Source organism: Thalassophryne amazonica, chromosome 21 (assembly GCF_902500255.1).
Source record: "Thalassophryne amazonica chromosome 21, fThaAma1.1, whole genome shotgun sequence".
Taxonomy (NCBI): Eukaryota; Metazoa; Chordata; class Actinopteri; order Batrachoidiformes; family Batrachoididae; genus Thalassophryne; species Thalassophryne amazonica.
The window spans coordinates 26,421,023-26,440,376 of NC_047123.1; the positions used below are offsets into that span (position 1 = coordinate 26,421,023).

Consider the following 19,354-nt stretch of genomic DNA (forward strand, 5'->3'; position numbering starts at 1 on the left):
AGCTCGGCACCTTTCCTTGTTTTAATAGAATGCCTTTTCAGCAGAGCCGAAGCGTGGGTGTGTGCAGTTTTGCATGCACACGTGTGCATGCTTGTGATAAATATCCTCTTGTCGCATTCTGATATAAGGACACGGTCTATGGATTTCATTTAAACAGTAAATTATAAATCTGTATCATTCTCTAACTGTACTTCAGCTCCTGTGTGTGCAGGTGTTTCGAGCCACATCTCAGGATCATGACAGATGCGTGAAGAGTTTTCACAGTGTAATTCAGGCGGGACGCATCTGCAATATGCATATCGATTCAACGGACAGATGGATGCAGTGACTGATTCTAAAAGAGCAGATGGAGGAAAGTTAGAGAATCCGACTGATGCAGGAGATTAGGTGTAAGAATGTGGTTAGGATGTTTATCGATCCCTGTGGGGAAACTAGTTCTTGGTGTTTTATTCACTCTCACTATTTAAGAGCAGTGATCAACCACAGCACAATGCCCCAGGACAATGTCCTTTTCTGAGATGAGACCAGAACTTGAGGTAATGAGTGTTCTTGGTGACTTTTGTGAAAGGAAAAATTTGAACACCTACAGAAGTGCCCTGCAAACATAGATTACAAACAGGCAAACCCGATGCCAATAACGTCAAGGTCATGATTCAGTCCCAAATATAGTTAATAGCTGCTAAATACAGTTAGAACTGGTATGTCACCAACCGATCACAATGTTTCAAAAAGACAGACATAGAACTCTTTATTAATTTACAGCAGATTTTGATTTGGCTCATGAGGATCAGCATCTCCAAATCTGAGACTGTGATCGTCTGTCCGAAAAGGGTGGATTGTCCCCTCTGGGACAGGGAAGAGTTATTGCCCTAAGTGGAGGAGTTCAAGTATCTTGGGGTCTAACGAGTGGAGCTACGTTGGAGTGTGAGCTCTGTAGATGGATTGGGGCTATGCCCGATGTTCTGGATGCTGTACGAGACCATTGAGGAAAGAGCTGACCTAGAAGGTGAGACTCTCAATTTACCAGTCGATTGATACAAGTAGTGGAGATGAGATTCCTATATCTGGTATTTGGGCTTACGCTTGGGGACAGGGTGAAAAGTTCACTTATCAAGGAGGGACTCTGAGTAGAGCCGCTGCTTCTTCATATCGAAAGCAGCCAGGTGAGGTGGTTCAGGTATGTAGCGAAGATACCCCCTGGTTGTCTGCCTATGGAGATCTTCGGGCACATCCTGGGGAATACCCATGCAGGGGGGATTATATTTCTAACCTTCCCCCCCAGGAAAGGTTAGATGACTTGGCGGAGGATAGTGAAGTGTGGGATGAGCTGCGTGATCTTCTGCCACCATGACCCAGATAAGCAGCAGAAAATGAATGAATGATTTGGCATATTGTGTGTAGTTAGAGCATGGAGATATGGAAAATATGCAGTCCTTTGTATCCCGAGTACCAGGATTGGGAGATACCGGTCGAATGTGTTTTTGTCGTAAAAAGCCCTTTTAATTTAGTGAATTACGAGGGAGGGGGGATGTACGCATTTATCCATCTTTTCATTCACTAGCTGTGTTTACAGGGTAGGGGACTAGGCTTTTCCAGCTTCTGGGAAGAAGATGTTGAGTATGTATTGTTACATGCTGAAAGGTGTGGATGAAGAGACGTGTCTTTTTGTAAAGAAATACCTTCAGAAATATTGTGAGCAGAGAGGGAAAAGGCTGGATAAATAAAGACGAAATGGATGACAGTGATGCTCCAGTGTCCCTGAGACAGTCCTATTAACACAGAATAAATGCTTTGGTTGAATCAATGCACTGCTAAACACCTCCACGTCAGCGTTTCTCTGCATTTTTAAGTAATTATAGACATTCTGAGACAAGGGCCCTTTAGCAACACCGATTTCAGCAGTTTTAATGACATCTCGCGAAGCATTTACACTCAACGACAAAGACAGGAAGGGTAGCATATTTCATCATCTGCTAATCCAGTTGTAGTCCGCATGGGCTTCCATGAAACTTGGAACCAAACCGTCCAGATTTATTTTTGTTTGCCTTCGCTTGATGCAAACTCAGGGTCCTGACTGGTTTTGTTCCATCAGGTGGCACTGTTAGCAAGAGCTTTGTCAAGGTTGCCAGTGCTGTACTTTATGGTATCATCCAGGCAAAACCAATAGCAGGACGTTGTACGTGTGCTGTACATGAAACCGGTTGAATTAATGAACGTTTGGTTGTCTCGTTCCTGTCACAGCTCTGCACTTCTCAGCGAGACGAATCTAACAGGCATCAATCACCTTTGGCATTTCGAACAAGACAGCTGCAATCTCCTTGTTATAGATTGTGCATATGTGCCACAGGGAGTTGTCGACCCTCTGTGCTGATTTCTCTGCTGATTAGTGTTTGCCTGTGATGAGGCATAAATATCCATTTGTGGCTTCTTAAGTCCTTTCTGACTCATTCTCAAGATGGATTTGGCTTTGAGTAATGAGGCGTCCTCCGAGACGCAGCCTTTTGAATTTTGTCCCAGTTCTTTCCAAAAGCCCTCATTGAGTTCCCCTATCTGGTACATACAAACTAGGTATTTTCCAGTGATCTGCAGTGTAGTGCTGTCGATATAGGCAGAGCTTTTTTTTTGTTCCAGGCTAAAACGCTACAACTGAGTTGTGTGTAGTGCTGGTTTTTGTCAAGAACTTTGCACTTCCTCTTTGATAATGTCTTGGAGCTTTTTTAGTCGCTGCCACCTCTGGCCATATGTAACCGCATGGGTTCACTAGAACCACTTCAAAACCCAATCCATTTTCTCCTTTCGGTATTTAAACCCCTTTTGAATCTCAATGCTGCCTTGTTGTGCCTACACCAGGTAGTACGTCTCAAATACATTCGTGTCATGCAAACTCCCCTTTTCTTTTTAGATTGGTCTTCGAAGCATAAAAGGCTATTTTGAAAAGATGAAGTAGAAGCATTGTTAAGTAGAGGTCATTGTTAACCCGAGCCTCAACCAATTCGGTGTCGCAGACTGAATGTCCCCCCCCCCCCTAAAAATCGGTCTGCCTGCCGTCACTGTACATGCGTCATTTTGGTCTACAGCAGCACATCTGAGACGGAGTCTCTTCACCCAAAACAATCAAATAGATTACTGGGATTATTAACCATCAGATGATAAAGGTAAAACCTCTTAAATCATTCTAAAGTCAACTTTGTAACGCATTGAAATGACCGACGCGCAGTGAACGCATCAGCTAGCACCTCGTGTAGCCACAGCGCTCTGATCACTTCATCCGTCTTTTATGATGAAATAATTCTGAATTTATTGGGAAATGATTGTTGTACTAAAGCTTCAGATATCTGTCGCTGAGATAGATGATGACTGGAATGCCGTTTTAAGCACAAACCAGGTGTTAATCCGTGAACCGCGGCTAATGATGCATGCACTGTGAAGGCGGACCGATTTTTAGGGGGGATCGTTCAGTCTGCAACACTGGTAAGGAAATTCATCTTGTACTCTGCATATTTAATTGTGGTTTGTTTTATGCTAGATGCCCTTCCTGACGCAACCCTCCTCATTTATCCGTCTTGGGACTGGCACTCAGAATGTACTGGCTGCGCACCCCATGTGGCTGAGTTGTATTCTGGCTGTGTGTATCAATGTCAAATAGAATCAAAATGCATCACTGTGTCTCCCATTGTCCTTTCTGTGCACATGATCATCCTGCAGTAAAAAACTCCAACACAGAAACACTCCCAGTCTCCAACAGACCCCACCGGACACTAATTTGTAAACAAATTAGCAGCACAGATCGTAATAAATTAAAAATGGTTTGCATAAATTCAAACGGCAATGACACACTGAATAATGATCACTGCTCTGCCAAAGCACCCCGCTCCCCCAGAGTTTTACTTTGGCAGCCTGAATACCACAGCAATGAAATATGCCTCTGATTTTAAGAATGTTCAGCTCCTATTTTAATTTGGATATTGTGCAAGAAACTCCAAGCGGACTGTGTTGATGCAAGACAAGAAAATGCCCCAATGGAAAAAGGAAGTAGGCAACAGATGCAACAGAGGCACCCTATATAGAGGATATTTTGTTTGTGATATCACAAAGGAAGATTGTCAAACGCAGAAGTTGATGGGCACTATATTGTAGAGTAATGCTGAAATTATTGCACATTTTGTAAATCACAGTATTCTAGGTTTGTGTGTGCACATGCACCTTTACACCTAAATTTCCAGGTGTGGGTTGTATCAGTAATAATAATGCCATAAATTATGTTATCATGATGCAGTTATGTTGGAGACAAAAAAGAAGCTAAATGCATCAGCATATGCACTCGCACATTCGCAATTAGTGTTAGTGTAGGCTGTCACGCTAAAGCCTTGTTTATGCTGCATTTCTGAACGGAGCTCTCTCGTCTGCATCGTGACCACCTGGGTAATGGATCAAGTAGGGGATTGCCTGTTAGGATGGGTACCTTGTGTGCCCCATGACATCTACGGTAACCACAAAGGCCCAACAAGAACCCTGAAGACGAGATGGCTAAGAGGCGTAGGAACCTTAATGGCGGAACTGTTTAAACAACACCCTGTACAGGTGGGTCCTTTAGACCACTCAAAGTGTGGGCTGTGTTTCTTTAGCCAGGGGTGCCCCAAATAGCTGAATGAGTCATCTTGTCAAATACATGAAAACTTACGTTCTCAGAATGATTCTCTGCAATAATAAGCCAGACTGACTGTGCACGGTGGGTGATTTGTCCGAGCTCGTGGTCATCCACAGCATGTACCACCAGAGGGCGCGAGAGACTGTACAATTTAAGATGCAAGGACCTGGCGAGAGAAGATAGCAGCAGATTAGCATCAGAGCCCGAGTCAGTAAAACTGGAGCGGAAAAAGATGAGTGCTCTGAGACAAATTTAGCAGAGATTACGTTCTGTGGTGTACTAGAATGGAATTTTGACTCACCTGTAGTCCCAGTTTCGACCATGCAGGGGCACCCCTGACCTGACATTATGTGATCACATGCCCAGCCTGCCCACAGTAAAAACAGACCCTCGTCCCCAACACAGCTCTGGTGTTTAAGGTCATTTACTGAATGAATCAGCGGGGTCTGGTACACGGGAAGGCAGTCCAAAATCAGCAAACAAATCAGAATCATCAGGCGTGGGCGTGGTTGGATAAACAGGCAGGTGGTCAAAACACAATTGGAAGCAGGACTAGAAAACACAGAATATAGAGCTGGAAGAGAAGGCACAAAACACGACAATCTGGTGCAGAACTAGTGCAACCAGTGAAGCTTAAATACACCCAGGTGATGAGCTGCAGATTAGAAACAGATGTGTGGAAAGCTCCAGAACAGGGTGTGGCCCAGACAGTGTGCACCACCCACCACCAAGCACCAAGAGATGCAGACAAGAGATACAGGTAAAGACAAAGCCCAAGCAGGAACAACCCAACAAGAGAAATAACACACAGAAAAGCAAATCAAACTAAACTAAACACAACTAAACAGAACAAAGCATAATACAAAAAGTCATATCTTGACACTGATTGTCTGGGATTTCCCAGCCGTTGGACCAGGCTAAGGATCTGCCAATGGCTGTGCATTTGTTGGTGTGCAAATCAACCTTGGGTATAGATATTCCATCTGAGAATCAATCAATAGACAACCTTCTTCACCACTGAGGGATTGCCATGAAGAATAATGGTTCCAGTGCAAAACAAGCAAAAGCGCAGGCAGCAGTGTAGTCTGTACGGTCAACGCATTCTGACATTTTTAAGAGTTGCTTCGTGTCCTTTTGCCTTGAGTTTCGGTCTCACTTGAACTTTGCCTACAATGCCCCCACGATATCCACTGGTACTGCACCGTATCATCTGTACCATATGCTTTGTGCACATAAATATGGCTGACATATGCACAGAATGTGGACAGAAGGTTCCTTCTATATCTGTGTTCCTGTTTAACATTGAGTTTAAGTGAACCTTAACTGTGACTGAAGCTAGCCATTATGAATGGGGTTGACATTAATGGACAGGGACGCATTTAGCGTCAACTGCAGAGTAGAACCACATATGGTAACATAAAGTAGATTTTTGCATGTGGAATGTACTGCACTGTCATTGGTCACAAATTAGTAGATAGATAAGCATTATTGCTAATCCTTAATGCATGACCAAGGACGCTGTAGTCCACTTGCACATTTGGAAATCCAGCAAATGATTGTGTTGCACCTGAATGTGAAACTTTTTCGTCAATTCTTTACCTCAGCATATAAATGCAACATCTAAAAATGCAACTGGACAACCAGTTACATATATTAAGTTGCAATAAAACGCTAACATTACATGATTTTGGGAAACCCAAAGCTGAGCAGAATGCTTGGTCTCTCTGATGGGTTGCTTCTCTCAGGCCCATTTAAAATATCAGGCAGTTGATCTTAATTGTGCATAATTGAAACGGCAGGAGTTGGAAAAGAGAGTTTCTTTATTTTTTTTCATATCTGGATGTATTTCAGAATGGATTTGCACTATATTGGCAGGGAAGCTCAAAACTCAGAACATTTAAACATTCATTGTGCAGAAAAGAACTATTGTTGTCGTTTTTAAATATACATCTATATATGTGATATTTTTAATCCACTTGAGCATGTTTTAATTTGTCCTTGCACCAGATGAGACGAGCAGCTGTCGCATTCAACCAATCCAAATAAATAAATAAACAGTCCATCTGTCGACGCTGCGGTTCATACGTCTTTATAGGTTTGGGAAGCGAGGTTTCAGTGTCAGGGTGCTGCTGGCCTTCACGAGTGCGTTTATGCCGAACAGCTGCACGGCAGTGGCGCTGCTTGATGAATGTTAAGTGCAAAATAAAAAGTCAATTTTAAGTCCTCTGAGTTTGCAGCCTGTAAAATGAAAACAAGTGGGAAAACTGGAAATCAGGAGTGCAAACAGGAAAAAAAGAAGGGCGTCAAAGGTTTGTAAGGTTTAAGAGGTTTATAAATGTACAAGGACGTATACGTATGTGTGAATGCCATTTCCCTTGATCTAGACTTTGACTTTTGACCACACAACTGCAAAATCTAATTACCGTATTTTCCGGACTATAAGTCGCACCGGAGTATAAGTCGCACCAGCCACTTTATCCATTATAAAGAAAAATAAACCATAAATAAGTCGCACCGGAGTATAAGTCGCACCAGCCACTTTATCCATTATAAAGAAAAATAAACCATAAATAAGTCGCACCGGAGTATAAGTCGCACCAGCCACTTTATCATTATAAAGAAAAATAAACCATAAATAAGTTGCACTGGACTATAAGTCCCATGGACATACAGGTATGTTAACTTAACATGAAAAGTTCAGATGATAATATTGTGACGGCTACCGTTTTCAGATGCATATTTCACCAGTCGTAACTTACAATCTGCAGAGTATGATTTTCTTTTTGGTGGCATTTTTTCGGGCCTTCTCCGTTGTCTTGTTGTTGTCAGTAACGTTGAAATTTTTATTTTTCTATGGTAGTCAGAAGTCGCAGGAACAGTCACACAAGCCTTGAGTGCCCTCTCGTGAGCTGCATTTTACCTACAGATATGTTTGTATTTTGCGGACCACATTGCGAGCCGAACCATGCAGCACCTACCTGCGCAGCTCATGACCACCCAGCGTTGTCGATCCAGCTCCTTCCAAGTGCAGACGCTAATCCTCCGCCGTCGCTCAGTGCTCCCATGCAGCTCTCAGCGTCAACTCTGCTCACACTGATATCCAAGGGTTGAAGCTGTTTTGTTAGCCGTCCCGGAATAAACACCATGTTCGTCTGCTTCAAACGCTATTCACAATCTTTGACGCCAGCTCCTTCCAAGTGCACACACTAATCCTCCGCCGTCGCTCACCCGGTGCTCCCACGCAGCTCTCAGCGTCAACTTAAACACTCTGCTCACACTGATATCCAAGGGTTGAAGCTGTTTTGTTCGCCATGCCGGAATAACAGCAAGCACCGTATTCGTCAGCTTCACACGCTGTGGGTGAGGTGAGGAATACGCGTCCAACGTTCTGTTCTCTGATTGATTATCGCGACCAGCGTGACTTATAGGACGGCCGCCATACTACAGTGTCCATGATGCATTGCATTTCCTTTTCTGGTGGCCATTTTAAAACATAGATCGACTCTGTCACGTAAAATTGTTTTGTTACAGTAAATTAATTGAGATCCTACCGGTATATTTTTCATTTATAAGTCGCACCGGAGTATAGGTCGCACCCCCGGCCAAAACATGTAAAAAAGTGTGACTTATAGTCCGGAAAATACGGTACTTATAAATACTCCCACCAAGTTCTATCCATCTATGATTCTTGGTTGTTGAGATATACAAAAAAGGTTTTGTTGTTTTTTTTTTGGACCACATTTTCCTTGATCTTGACTTTGACTTTTGACCACATAACCGCAAAATCTAATTACTTCTAAATACCACCACCAAGTTCTATCCATCTACGATTCTTGGTTGTTGAGATATACAAAAAGGTGTTTTTTTTTTTTCGGCCCACATTTTCCTCGTTCTTGACTTTGACTTTTGACCACACAACTGCATAATCTAATTACTTATAAATACTCCCACCAAGTTCTATCCATCTATAACTCAGCCACATGGGGTGTGCAGCCAGTACATTCTGAGTGCCGTTCCCAACCCCGGATAAATGAAGAGGGTTGCGTCAGGAAGGATATCCGGCGTAAAACAAGCCAACCCAACTATGCAGACTCAGAATCGAATTCCCATACTGGATCGGTCGCGGCCCGGGTTAACAACGTCTGCCACCGGTGCTATTGCCCAACAGGGTGCCGGTGGAAATTGGGCTACTGCTGGGCGAAGACGACGAAGAAGAGGAGGAAAACGTTGCCACGAACAGCGGGAGAAGAAGAAAACTAGAAGGGTGAAAATGAGAGTGGGGACTTTGAATGTTGGTAGTATGACTGGTAAAGGGAGAGAGCTGGCTGATATGATGGAGAGGAGAAAGGTAGACATATTGTGTGTGCAAGAGACCAAGTGGAAGGGAAGTAAAAGCAGGAACATCGGCGGTGGGTACAAGTTGTTGTACCATGGTGAGGACAGGAAGAGAAATGGTGTTGGGGTCATTTTAAAGGAAGAGTATGTTAAAAGTCTGTTGGAGGTTAAGCGAGTGTCTGACAGGGTGATGAGTGTGAAGTTGGAAATTGAAGGGGTGATGATGAATATCATCAGTGCATATGCCCCACAGGTAGGTTGTTAGATGAAGGAGAAAGAAGATTTCTGGAGTGTGTTAGATGAGGTGGTGGAGAGTGTGCCCAAGCATGAAAGAGTGGTGATAGGAGCAGACTTCAATGGGCATGTTGGTGAAGGGAACAGAGGTGATGAGGAAGTAATGGGTAGATATGGTATCAAGAATAGGAATGGGGAAGGACAGATGGTAGATGATTTTGTAAAAAGGATGGAAATGGCTGTGGTGAATACCTACTTTAAGAAAAGGGAGGAGCACAGGGTAACATATAAGAGTGGAGGAAGGTGCACACAGGTGGACTACATTCTTTATAGGAGATGCAAGCTAAAAAATCACAGACTGTAAGGTGGTAGCAGGAGAGAGTGTCACTAGACAGCATAGGATGGTTGTTTGTAGGATGACTTTAGAGGTAAAGAAGAAGAAGAGAGTGAGAGCTCAACAAAGGATCAGATGGTGGAAGCTGAAGGAGAAAGACTGCTGTGTGAAATTTAGCGAGCAGGTGAGAGAAGCACTAGTTGGAGGGGAAGCAATTTTGGACAACTGGAAAAGTACTGCAGATGTGGTGAGGGAGACAGCTAGGGCAGTACTGGGTATGACATCTGGACAGTGGAAGGAAGACAAGGAGACTTGGTGGTGGAATGAAGAGGTCCAGGAAAGCATAAGGAGAAAGAGGTTGGCGAAAAAGTTTTGGGATAGTCGGAGAGATGAAGAAAGTAGACAGGAGTACAAGGAGATGCGGCGTAAGGCGAGAAGAGAAGTGGCAAAAGCAAAGGAAAAGGCATATTGCGAGCTGTACAAGAAGTTGAATAGTAAGGAAGGAGAAAAGGACTTGTACCGATTGGCCAGACAAAGGGACAGAGCTGGAAAGGATGTGCAGCAGGTTAGGGTGGTAAACGATGCACATGGTAATGTGCTGACAAGTGAGGAGTGTGTGCTGAGAAGGTGGAGGGAATATTTTGAAGAGTTGATGAATAAAGAAAATGAGCGAGAGAAAAGGCTGGATGATGTGGTGAGAGTAAATCAGGAAGTAAAAGAGATTAGCAAGGAAGAAGTGAGGGCTGCTATGAAGAGGATGAAGAGTGGAAAAGCAGTTGGTCCAGATGACATTCCAATGGAGGCATGGAAATGTCTAGGAGAGATGGCAGTAGAGTTTCTAACCAGATTGTTTAATAAAATCTTGGAAAGTGAGAGGATGCCTGAGGAGTGGAGACGAAGTGTGCTGGTTCCTATTTTCAAGAACAAGGGTGATGTGCAGAGCTGCAGTAACTACAGAGGCATAAAGCTGATCAGCCACAGCATGAAGTTATGGGAAAGAGTAGTAGAAGCTAGGCTTAGAAAACAGGTGAAGATCTATGAGCAGCAATATGGTTTCATGCCAAGAAAGAGCACTACAGATGCAATGTTTGCTCTGAGAATACTGTTAGAAAAGTACAGAGAAGGACAGAAAGAGTTACATTGTGTATTTGTGGACTTAGAAAAAGCTTGTGATAGGGTGCCAAGAGAAGAGTTGTGGCATTGTATGAGGAAGTCTGGAGTGGCAGAGAAGTATGTTAGGGTAGTGTGGGACATGAACAAGAATAGTGTGACAGCGGTGAGATGCGCAGTCGGAATGACAGACTCATTCAAGGTGGAGGTGGGATTACACCAAGGATCAGCTCTGAGTCCTTTCTTGTTTGCAGTGGTGATGGACAGGTTGACAGATGAGATCAGACAGGAGTCCCCATGGACTATGATGTTTGCAGATGACATTGTGATCTGTAGTGAGAGTAGAGAGCAAGTTGAGTCTAGTCTGGAGAAGTGGAGATATGCTTTGGAGAGAAGGGGAATGATAGGCAGTAGAAGCAAGACTGAGTACATGTGTGTGAATGAGAGGGAGCCCAGTGGAATAGTGCAGTTACAAGGAGTAGAAGTGGTGAAAGTAGATGAGTTTAAATATTTGGGGTCAACTGTTCAAAGTAATGGAGAGTGTGGTAGAGAGGTGAAGAAGAGAGTGCAGGCAGGGTGGAGTGGGTGGAGAAAGGTGGCAGGAGTGATTTGTGACCGAAGAATATCAGCAAGAGTGAAGGGGAAAGTTTACAAAACAGTAGTGAGACCAGCTATGTTGTATGGTTTAGAGACAGTGGCACTAACAAAAAGACAGGAGGCAGAGCTGGAGGTGGCAGAGCTGAAGATGTTGAGATTCTCTTTGGGAGTGACAAGAATGGACAAGATTAGGAATGAACATATCAGAGGGACAGCTCAGGTGGGACGGTTTGGAGACAAAGTCAGAGAGGCAAGATTGAGATGGTTTGGACATGTGCAGAGGAGGGACCCAGGGTATATAGGGAGAATGATGTTGAGGATGGAGCCACCAGGCAGGAGGAGAAGAGGGAGACCAAAGAGGAGGTTCATGGATGTGCTGAGAGAGGACATGCAGGTGGTTGGTGTGACAGAGGAAGATACAGAGGACAGGGTGAGATGGAAACGATTGATCTGCTGTGGCGACCCCTAACGGGAACAGCCGAAAGACAAAGAAGTAGTTCTATCCATCTATGATTCTTGGTTGTTGAGCTATACAAAAAAGGTTGGGGTTTTTTTCGGACCACATTTTCCTTGACCTTGACTTTGACTTTTGACCACACCACTGCATAATCTAATTACTTATAAATACTCCCACCAAGTTCTATCCATCTATGATTCTTGGTTGTTGAGCTATACAAAAAAGGTTTGTTTTGTTTTTTTTCGGACCACATTTTCCTTGACCTTGACTTTGACTTTTGACCACACCATTGCATAATCTAATTACTTATAAATACTCCCACCAAGTTCTATCCATCTATGATTCTTGGTTGTTGAGATATACAAAAAAGTTTTGTTTGTTTTTTTCAGACCACATTTTCCTTGATCTTGACTTGACTTTTGACCACACAACCGCAAAATCTAATTACTTATAAATACTCCCACCAAGGTCTATCCATCTATGATTCTTGGTTGTTGAGATATACAAAACAGGTCTTTTTTGGACCACATTTTCCTTGATCTTGATTTTTACTTTTGACCACACAACCGCAAAATCTAATTACTTATAAATACTCCCACCAAGTTCTATCCATCTACAATTCTTGGTTGTTGAGGTATACAAAAAAGGTGGGGTTTTTTTTGGACCACATTTTCCTTGATCTTGACTTTGACTTTTGACCACACAACTGCAAAATCTAATTACTTCTAAATACCCCCACCAAGTTCTATCCATCTGCAATTCTTGGTTGTTGAGATATACAAAAAAGGTGTTTGTTTGTTTGTTTTTTTTGGACCACATTTTCCTTGATCTTGACTTTGACTTTTGACCACACAACTGCAAAATCTAATTACTTATAAATACTCCCACCAAGTTCTATCCATCTACAATTCTTGGTTGTTGAGATATAGCGAAAATGTGTTGTTTTTTGTCACATTTTCCTTGACTTTGACTTTTGACCAAACAACTCTGGCTTCCTCTCAAAAAGACACGTATGCTAGGTGAATTGGTAAATTGAAATTAACTGTAACTGTGTGTACGGATGTGAATGTGTTTGTCTACCTATATGTGGCGACAGACTGGTGTCCTATCTAGGGGATACCTTGCCTCGTGCCATATGACTGGTGAGATAGACTCCAGTGACTCATAAATGAAGCAAGCAGCTATGGAAAATAAATGAATGAACTCCAAAATGTAATTACTTCTCAATATCTATCCAAGTAATATTCCCTCCAAGTTTGAAGGAAATCCGTCCTGCCATGTTTTCGTCATCTTGTCTATAGACACACACACGCCAATGAAAACAGTACCCTGGTATCGCCGCTTCGCTGATGCTCATAGTAAAAAAAACAAACAGGTTCATGTAAAAGTTTCTCTTTTTTTGAGTGTTGTTTTCTTGTCTGGTGCCGCTAGCTTCAGTCCCTTTGGAGCTGATGTGATTAAAACCTGAGACGTCGGGCTTTGATTGGTGTTTCACGTTCTCTGGGTGTATTTAGGAGAGCGAAAGCCGGCAAAGTGACAGCGAGGCTTTACTTTGATTGTGTTGACTTGAGTCCTATTAGGGCTCCACTGTGAGGATGATTAGTGTTATTTACACGATCAGACGTGTAAATAAGACGCTCCGCCGCCGCCACAGTTGTGTTTTTGTTTTCAAATCAGCGAGAGCCTTTAAGCTGAAAGTGCGACGGAGAGCCGAGAGGAAATGTTAGTGTCAGCTGACGCTCTGTACACTACAAAGTCCCCAAGGACCACAGGGCAACAGGACCACCACACCCCATTCCATTTTTCCTGGTTTAACTTTTGTTCTGACTTTTTTTGTTATTGCGTCTCTTCTCACCACTGTTGCTAATTTGTGCAAATTGCCGAATTGACTTCCACATGTAATATTTTTTTTGCTCTGTTTTCTTAAATTGATTTTTTTCTCTCTCTGTCTCGTTCTGATTGCCCCCCCCCCCCCCCCCCCCCCGCTCCCCGTTTCTTACTTTGCCTCTTTTTATGTCCAAGCTGTCCAAATTCTTGCACGTGTCCTCAGTAGTAATCTACAAAATCCTCCTCATCGTCAGGGTATCTGTGTGTTTGGTGATAAGCTGCAGGTCACTCTGATGTCTCCGTACTGCAGTTTTCCAGACGTTAGTTTTTAGCTGCGCAGTCGTCAGTGCTGCCCGTTGCACGCCTTTGATTTGATGTTGTGAAGTTTAGCCAGTAATGCTATTTTCCTTATCATTTCCAGCCATGACAGCCACTGCTACTTAATTCATTTCCCAAACAAACACGTGTTTGTGTTGCCAGCAAGTTTCCCTGCTTTCTTGGTGACATTTGACCTGTGCCTCAGGAGATCACACAGCGAATGCAAAAGCCTTGGTGAAGTTTGGACAGTTTGGCTTATTTTTATGTGCGTTTTCTGGTGTGAAAACTTTGTGGATTATTGCTTTCTGTGCAAAATGTCAAATTCATTAGGTTGGCCTTTCGACAAAGCTCATGGTTTCTTTTCCTTTTTTCCACCCCCGTCCCCATCCAGCCTTTCTACCAAGGACATAGAACTGAGGAGCGAGTCCCTCGGCCTGTTTGACACTTTGAAGTGTAACCCGCAGGCGTTTTCCAGCCACATGAATAAGTACGTTCTGCCCAGCGTAGAGGGTACTGACCTCTGCCGAATGCTGTACTACTACACCTTACTCAATGCTGCAGGCTGTGAACCTTACGTCACCACTACCATCAAGCCAGACTCACATGTCAAACTGCTGAAGAAGCTTCGGGCTGTTGCCAATGGTAAGACAAATAGAATTTTGTGTTTGTGTCTCTTTTTGTTGGCACAACAGTTGCACAGGGTGGATTAAACTGGAGGATACAGACGCCAGTAGGTATCACACTGAAAAACCTTGGCGGGTGACTATATCAAGGTCTTTGTGACTTCTAAAAGCTTAGTATCTCACGGAGCCGCAAATGCTGAGGTTTTGTCAGGGTTTGTAAAAGGTTGCAAAACAGTTCGCAAACAGTTTTTAAGGTCACAAAACAGGTTTACTGTAAATGGTTGCTAACGTTTGCAAAACAGTTATAAGCATTTGCAAATGGATGGAACTTATCGCTAAAGCTCTTTTTGGTTCGCCAAGTAGTGAACACTAGCAACTAGGTCAGGCTTCACTCCAAGTTCTTGAAGCTCTTGACCTCTTGTAGAAAATCTGGATTGTCACCAGATGGGAGTTGAATGTAGAAGACGTAAGTACTACATGAGGTCCATTGGTGCCTGTGCTTATTCCCGGATACCACAGAGGACACTCTATGAGTCCTCTGGATAGGACACCAGTCCATCACAGGGTGCTTCCCAAAACATGGCTAGTACCATGCATATGTCTCTGGGAGATCGATCTTCGGTCTACATATTGTTAGTCCACCTCCTAGCCCACTGAGCTGCCTCCTCTGTTGGTTGGTCAAGCTATAAACATTCATTTTTACTCCCAAATTATTTAGAAAGTCTGATTTTTTTTTTTTTTTGCCTGCCCACATGTGGGTTAAAGCAAATTAGTTGCACAGGAGAATTTTTTTTCCTCTACCTAATTCAAACAATATCACCTCTTATAATGTGCAAAAATAATTGTTTTGTTTTCTCCCATGGGATTTAAATGGTTCAGTGTGCTGTTAATACCAGGGGGAAAACCCACTGAAAATTCTTGAACCAATATTTAATTCTGAACAAACCAACATCTCACAGACACATTTAATTACAATCAAGACTTGCGTGTTTAATTATAAGGGTTAATTTTAATGGTCAGCATCTAATTTGGTATTTAAAAGCGAGTAATTTTCTTGTGTGAGAGAGAACGAGATAGAGAGATAGGCCCAAATTGTTGGTGTAGTTATTTTAAGAAGGGTATTTTGCCTAAAATAGTCTTTTTTGGAAGCAAGAACACAAACCACTTGAGCCACTTATAAGTGGCAGACATGGACGTCCCCTTGGACTTCTCCAGCAACCGGGATCCTCAAAACTGAGGCACTTGGGTGCTGGATCATGCAGAGAGAAGTGCATCACATGTCCAGAATGTCTTAGCTGATGCTCCCTCACAATGTGATGTTTGTCATCTTAGTCTCCCTAAGTAGCAACTTGTTGGATATAAAGTCTTTCCAGTGGTACCGAAGAGTTGTTGCCTTAGGACACTGGTTAGGGCCTAAATCTTACAGGATGAACCAGGACCCTGAAGACTTGAATCTTCATTCTTCTGCGAAGATAGCAGCATCACCAAACACCTCTGTGTAGTGACCTCATGATCCCATAAGCTCTTCCCAGGCATCGTTCGATCTCAAATGCAGAGAACCCATGAATGTCACTGCCAAATGTGTTATCGGAAAATCTATTGCAGTTGGAAAATAATCCACAAATCTTTAATGTCAACAACTAACCTACTAACCTGCGTGAAAAATATTACTTTGTGAATGACACAAGACGCTTGCATTTTTCCTTTTTTTTTTTTTTGCCTTTTCTCTCTCTGATGTAGAAAAGAAAAGTAAGACATCTGACTCTTAAACAACATCACTTTTCAGTGAGGTGTCGTTTCCACTGGCTTATATATTTATTTGGTGGCTGTAGTCCCGAGTGCAGGGCACGGCGTGTCATCGGTTCAGTGCTCGGCTTCATGTCCTCCAGCCAAGCAGCGTACGGCTGTGTATGTGCAGAGATGTTGTCACTTCTCAGTAAAGTTCAGCAAAGGTCAGCTGGATGTCGACTCTGTTTTCACACCTCACTTCGTCCTTCTGTTCCTGTTAAGTCCACAACTTGTGCCAGTGACACGTCTCGCTGTTTACGACACATGCATAAACGTGCATAACAGCAGATTTAGATGCATTGAAGATTGAGATATTATATGCTTTCATAGTATTAACTGTAACCATTAAAGAATACCTCAAAGTCGACTATTGTCTTCACAATGGGCGTGTCTTCTGTTGAGTAATTACGAAGAGAGGAACTTCATTGTCTTGCTTTAAATCCTGACCTCTCAATAATAGGTGATTCATGTCATCATGCCATTTTCGTTTTGTCGTTGGTCATCCGAATAGAATTGCTTTTCTCATTCTTTAAGTTTAGCATTAAATTATTCCTTCCCCAACAGTAATTTTTTTAGATCAGTTGATAGATTTCCATCTGCTGTAACTAATAGATTAACTTCTGTGCAATGACTTTCCATATGGCAACCAATAAAGTCTGATAAGGAACAGTGTCTTATTATAAATTAGAGAATTTCAAACTTATGAAAAATTTCATAAAATATTATTTATATGCAACTTATAGGAACATTTTGTTAAATTGGTACAGTAAAAAAATAAGCAAACTCTGTGAAGATAACAAATGATAGTTAGTTTTGCCTTTGCATTACATAGAGGTGGTACCCATTAGGGATCTGTTACAGCCTCGTAACTGCTCTTACAGCCTTGCGCTGTCTCATGTATAGTTGTGTTTTTGTAAAGGCGTAAGCAGCAGTTTACGTCTCAGAGATTGGTTTATTACTGACAGATTTGACACATATGCATAAATCAGTGTTAAGGTGCAAGCGTACTTCAATTTCAGAATGAAATGCATCATCTCATGAATGTCATTGTTTCAATGTTTGCCTACAGATTTTCTTGAAAAAGATATCCACTAGGGGGCAGATTAGTGCTAAATATTTTTCCCTGACAGTAGACGACGTTGTTTCGTGGGCATTGTCACTCCAGTTTGGCGGATAACTTTCTTGTGGCCATGATAACTTGAACAAAATTTATTAGATTTTCACCAAATTTAATGTGGGCATCCCAAATGAGTATATCTTGGACAAGTATGAATTAGTGCATGATCGGGTTTCCTCAAGAGGCATTAAGGGCTTCAGTTTACTGAACATAATATTGATTATTAGAGCTCGTTTTAGTCAGCATTGGCTGGTTCTTTTTCATATCCCTCCCCTATCCAATCAGTATACACCTTCCAGCTTCTAAAGTAGATCTGCCTACTAATATAAATGTGGACAAACTTGCACGTTCTTGCAAACACTTACCAGCATTTTTGTTGTGCTCAGGCTAAGTATTTTTGCTTACTTGTATGCCCTTGTGGTTACACTGCCTCTGTGGTTTTACTGGTAGCGTGTGGAAGAGCTCATGCTTGAATTTTGGAGCACACTCACAAAGAACAGCAGAAACGAAAGCAGGGGGTGCGGGGTGTTACGCCTGCAGTCATTTAGGTAACAGCAACAACATTTGCGCTGTGAGGTTTGGCGATGTGACGTTGAATATTTGCCTCCAAATAGACTCATTTTAAAGCACACAACAGAAATAGATGAGCGCGTGCACTCACACATACATCCACAGTACCACCGCAGAAACAGGAGACTCATGTCCAATATTCATCACAGACTCAGACACAGTGCCAGGTGACTGTCTGAGTGGGCTCTCCAGAGGGAAGAAGACGTTTGGATGTAGAAGTGATGGAGGCACAGGGAGGGCGAGTCAAAGAAAGTACATGTGTAAGTGCTGCTGCATTTTAAGTGTCCGCCTGGGCCTGTCTGTATGTAATGTCTGTGTGCACGCTCGTCTTTGTTTGTGTGTATTTGGATTACAAGCAGCAATGACACGGCCCTCCCTCCCCATAGTGTTAAAATATTTAAAACCCAGACAGACCGTGGTGTTGCCACAGTAATGTGTCTGTCTGATCATGCTGGAGACTGCTGGCTGTCTCACATGCATAAAGTACTGCAGTGGTATGAGATATTAAATATTAGACACACACTCTGATCGAGTCACTGTAGTTACCTGGGAAAAACACTGGTTTCAGCACAAATGTCAAGTGTACAAAGGAGCATCAGACATCAACATACGTGTATTGTGAGTAAGTGGGAAAACGGTGCTGTAAATCTTCAACATTATAGTTACTAAAAGGTTTTAGGTTTGTGGAAATTACCAGGGTGTTACACTAAAGCCTTCTGACTGTCTACTTGTGTAACCACTGGATGTCCCATTGCACTACGCATAACCATTGACTGGATTGGTTAGTCCGGATGACAGGATCTCTATTGCTGACATATTAAATATCAGCAAAATGCTAAAAATTGCTCCTCTGGAAAGCTGGGAGCAAGGGGGGCATATTTATTGAATAAAGTGTCAGCTTGCTGAAATAATTTTGATGTAGTTTTTGCCCAAAGTGGTCATAACTCAGCCACATGGGATGTATAGCCAGTGCACTCTGGCTACCAGTCCAAAGCAGGGATAAATGAATAAGGTTGCATAAGGAAGGACACCCAGCATAAATTTTGCAAACCACGCATGCAGATAGCAAATTGAATTTCCATACGAGATTGGTTGGGGACCTGGCATCCACCGGTGCTTTTTTCCCAACAGTGTGCCGGCAGAAATTGGGCTGCTGTTGGGAGAAGAAGAAAGAGTCAGAGAACATGTCCGAAGGCACTAGGAGAGGAGGAAAGTTAGAAGTTTAGAAGTGAATGTCGGGAGTTAGAGTGTTGGCAGGATGATTGGTTAAAGGGAGAGAATTTGCTCATATGATGGAGAGGAGAAAGGGAGATGTAATGCGTGTACAAGAGACCGTGTAGAAGGGTAGTAAGGTCATTAGCATTGGAGGTGAGTTCCAACTGTTGTCATGCAGTAG

The 19,354-nt window shown here is 42.8% G+C and overlaps 1 protein-coding gene across 3 annotated transcripts in view; it reads left to right on the forward strand.

The window, feature by feature from the left end:
• Positions 1 to 19,354, forward strand: part of nbas (NBAS subunit of NRZ tethering complex) — a 309,279-nt gene that overhangs the window by 191,378 nt on the left and 98,547 nt on the right. For all 3 annotated transcript variants that reach the window (XM_034161663.1, XM_034161660.1, XM_034161661.1), the window contains exon 44: positions 14,252 to 14,502. In XM_034161663.1, the coding sequence (XP_034017554.1) occupies positions 14,252 to 14,502 (251 nt within the window). The remainder of the gene's footprint in view (positions 1 to 14,251; positions 14,503 to 19,354) is intronic.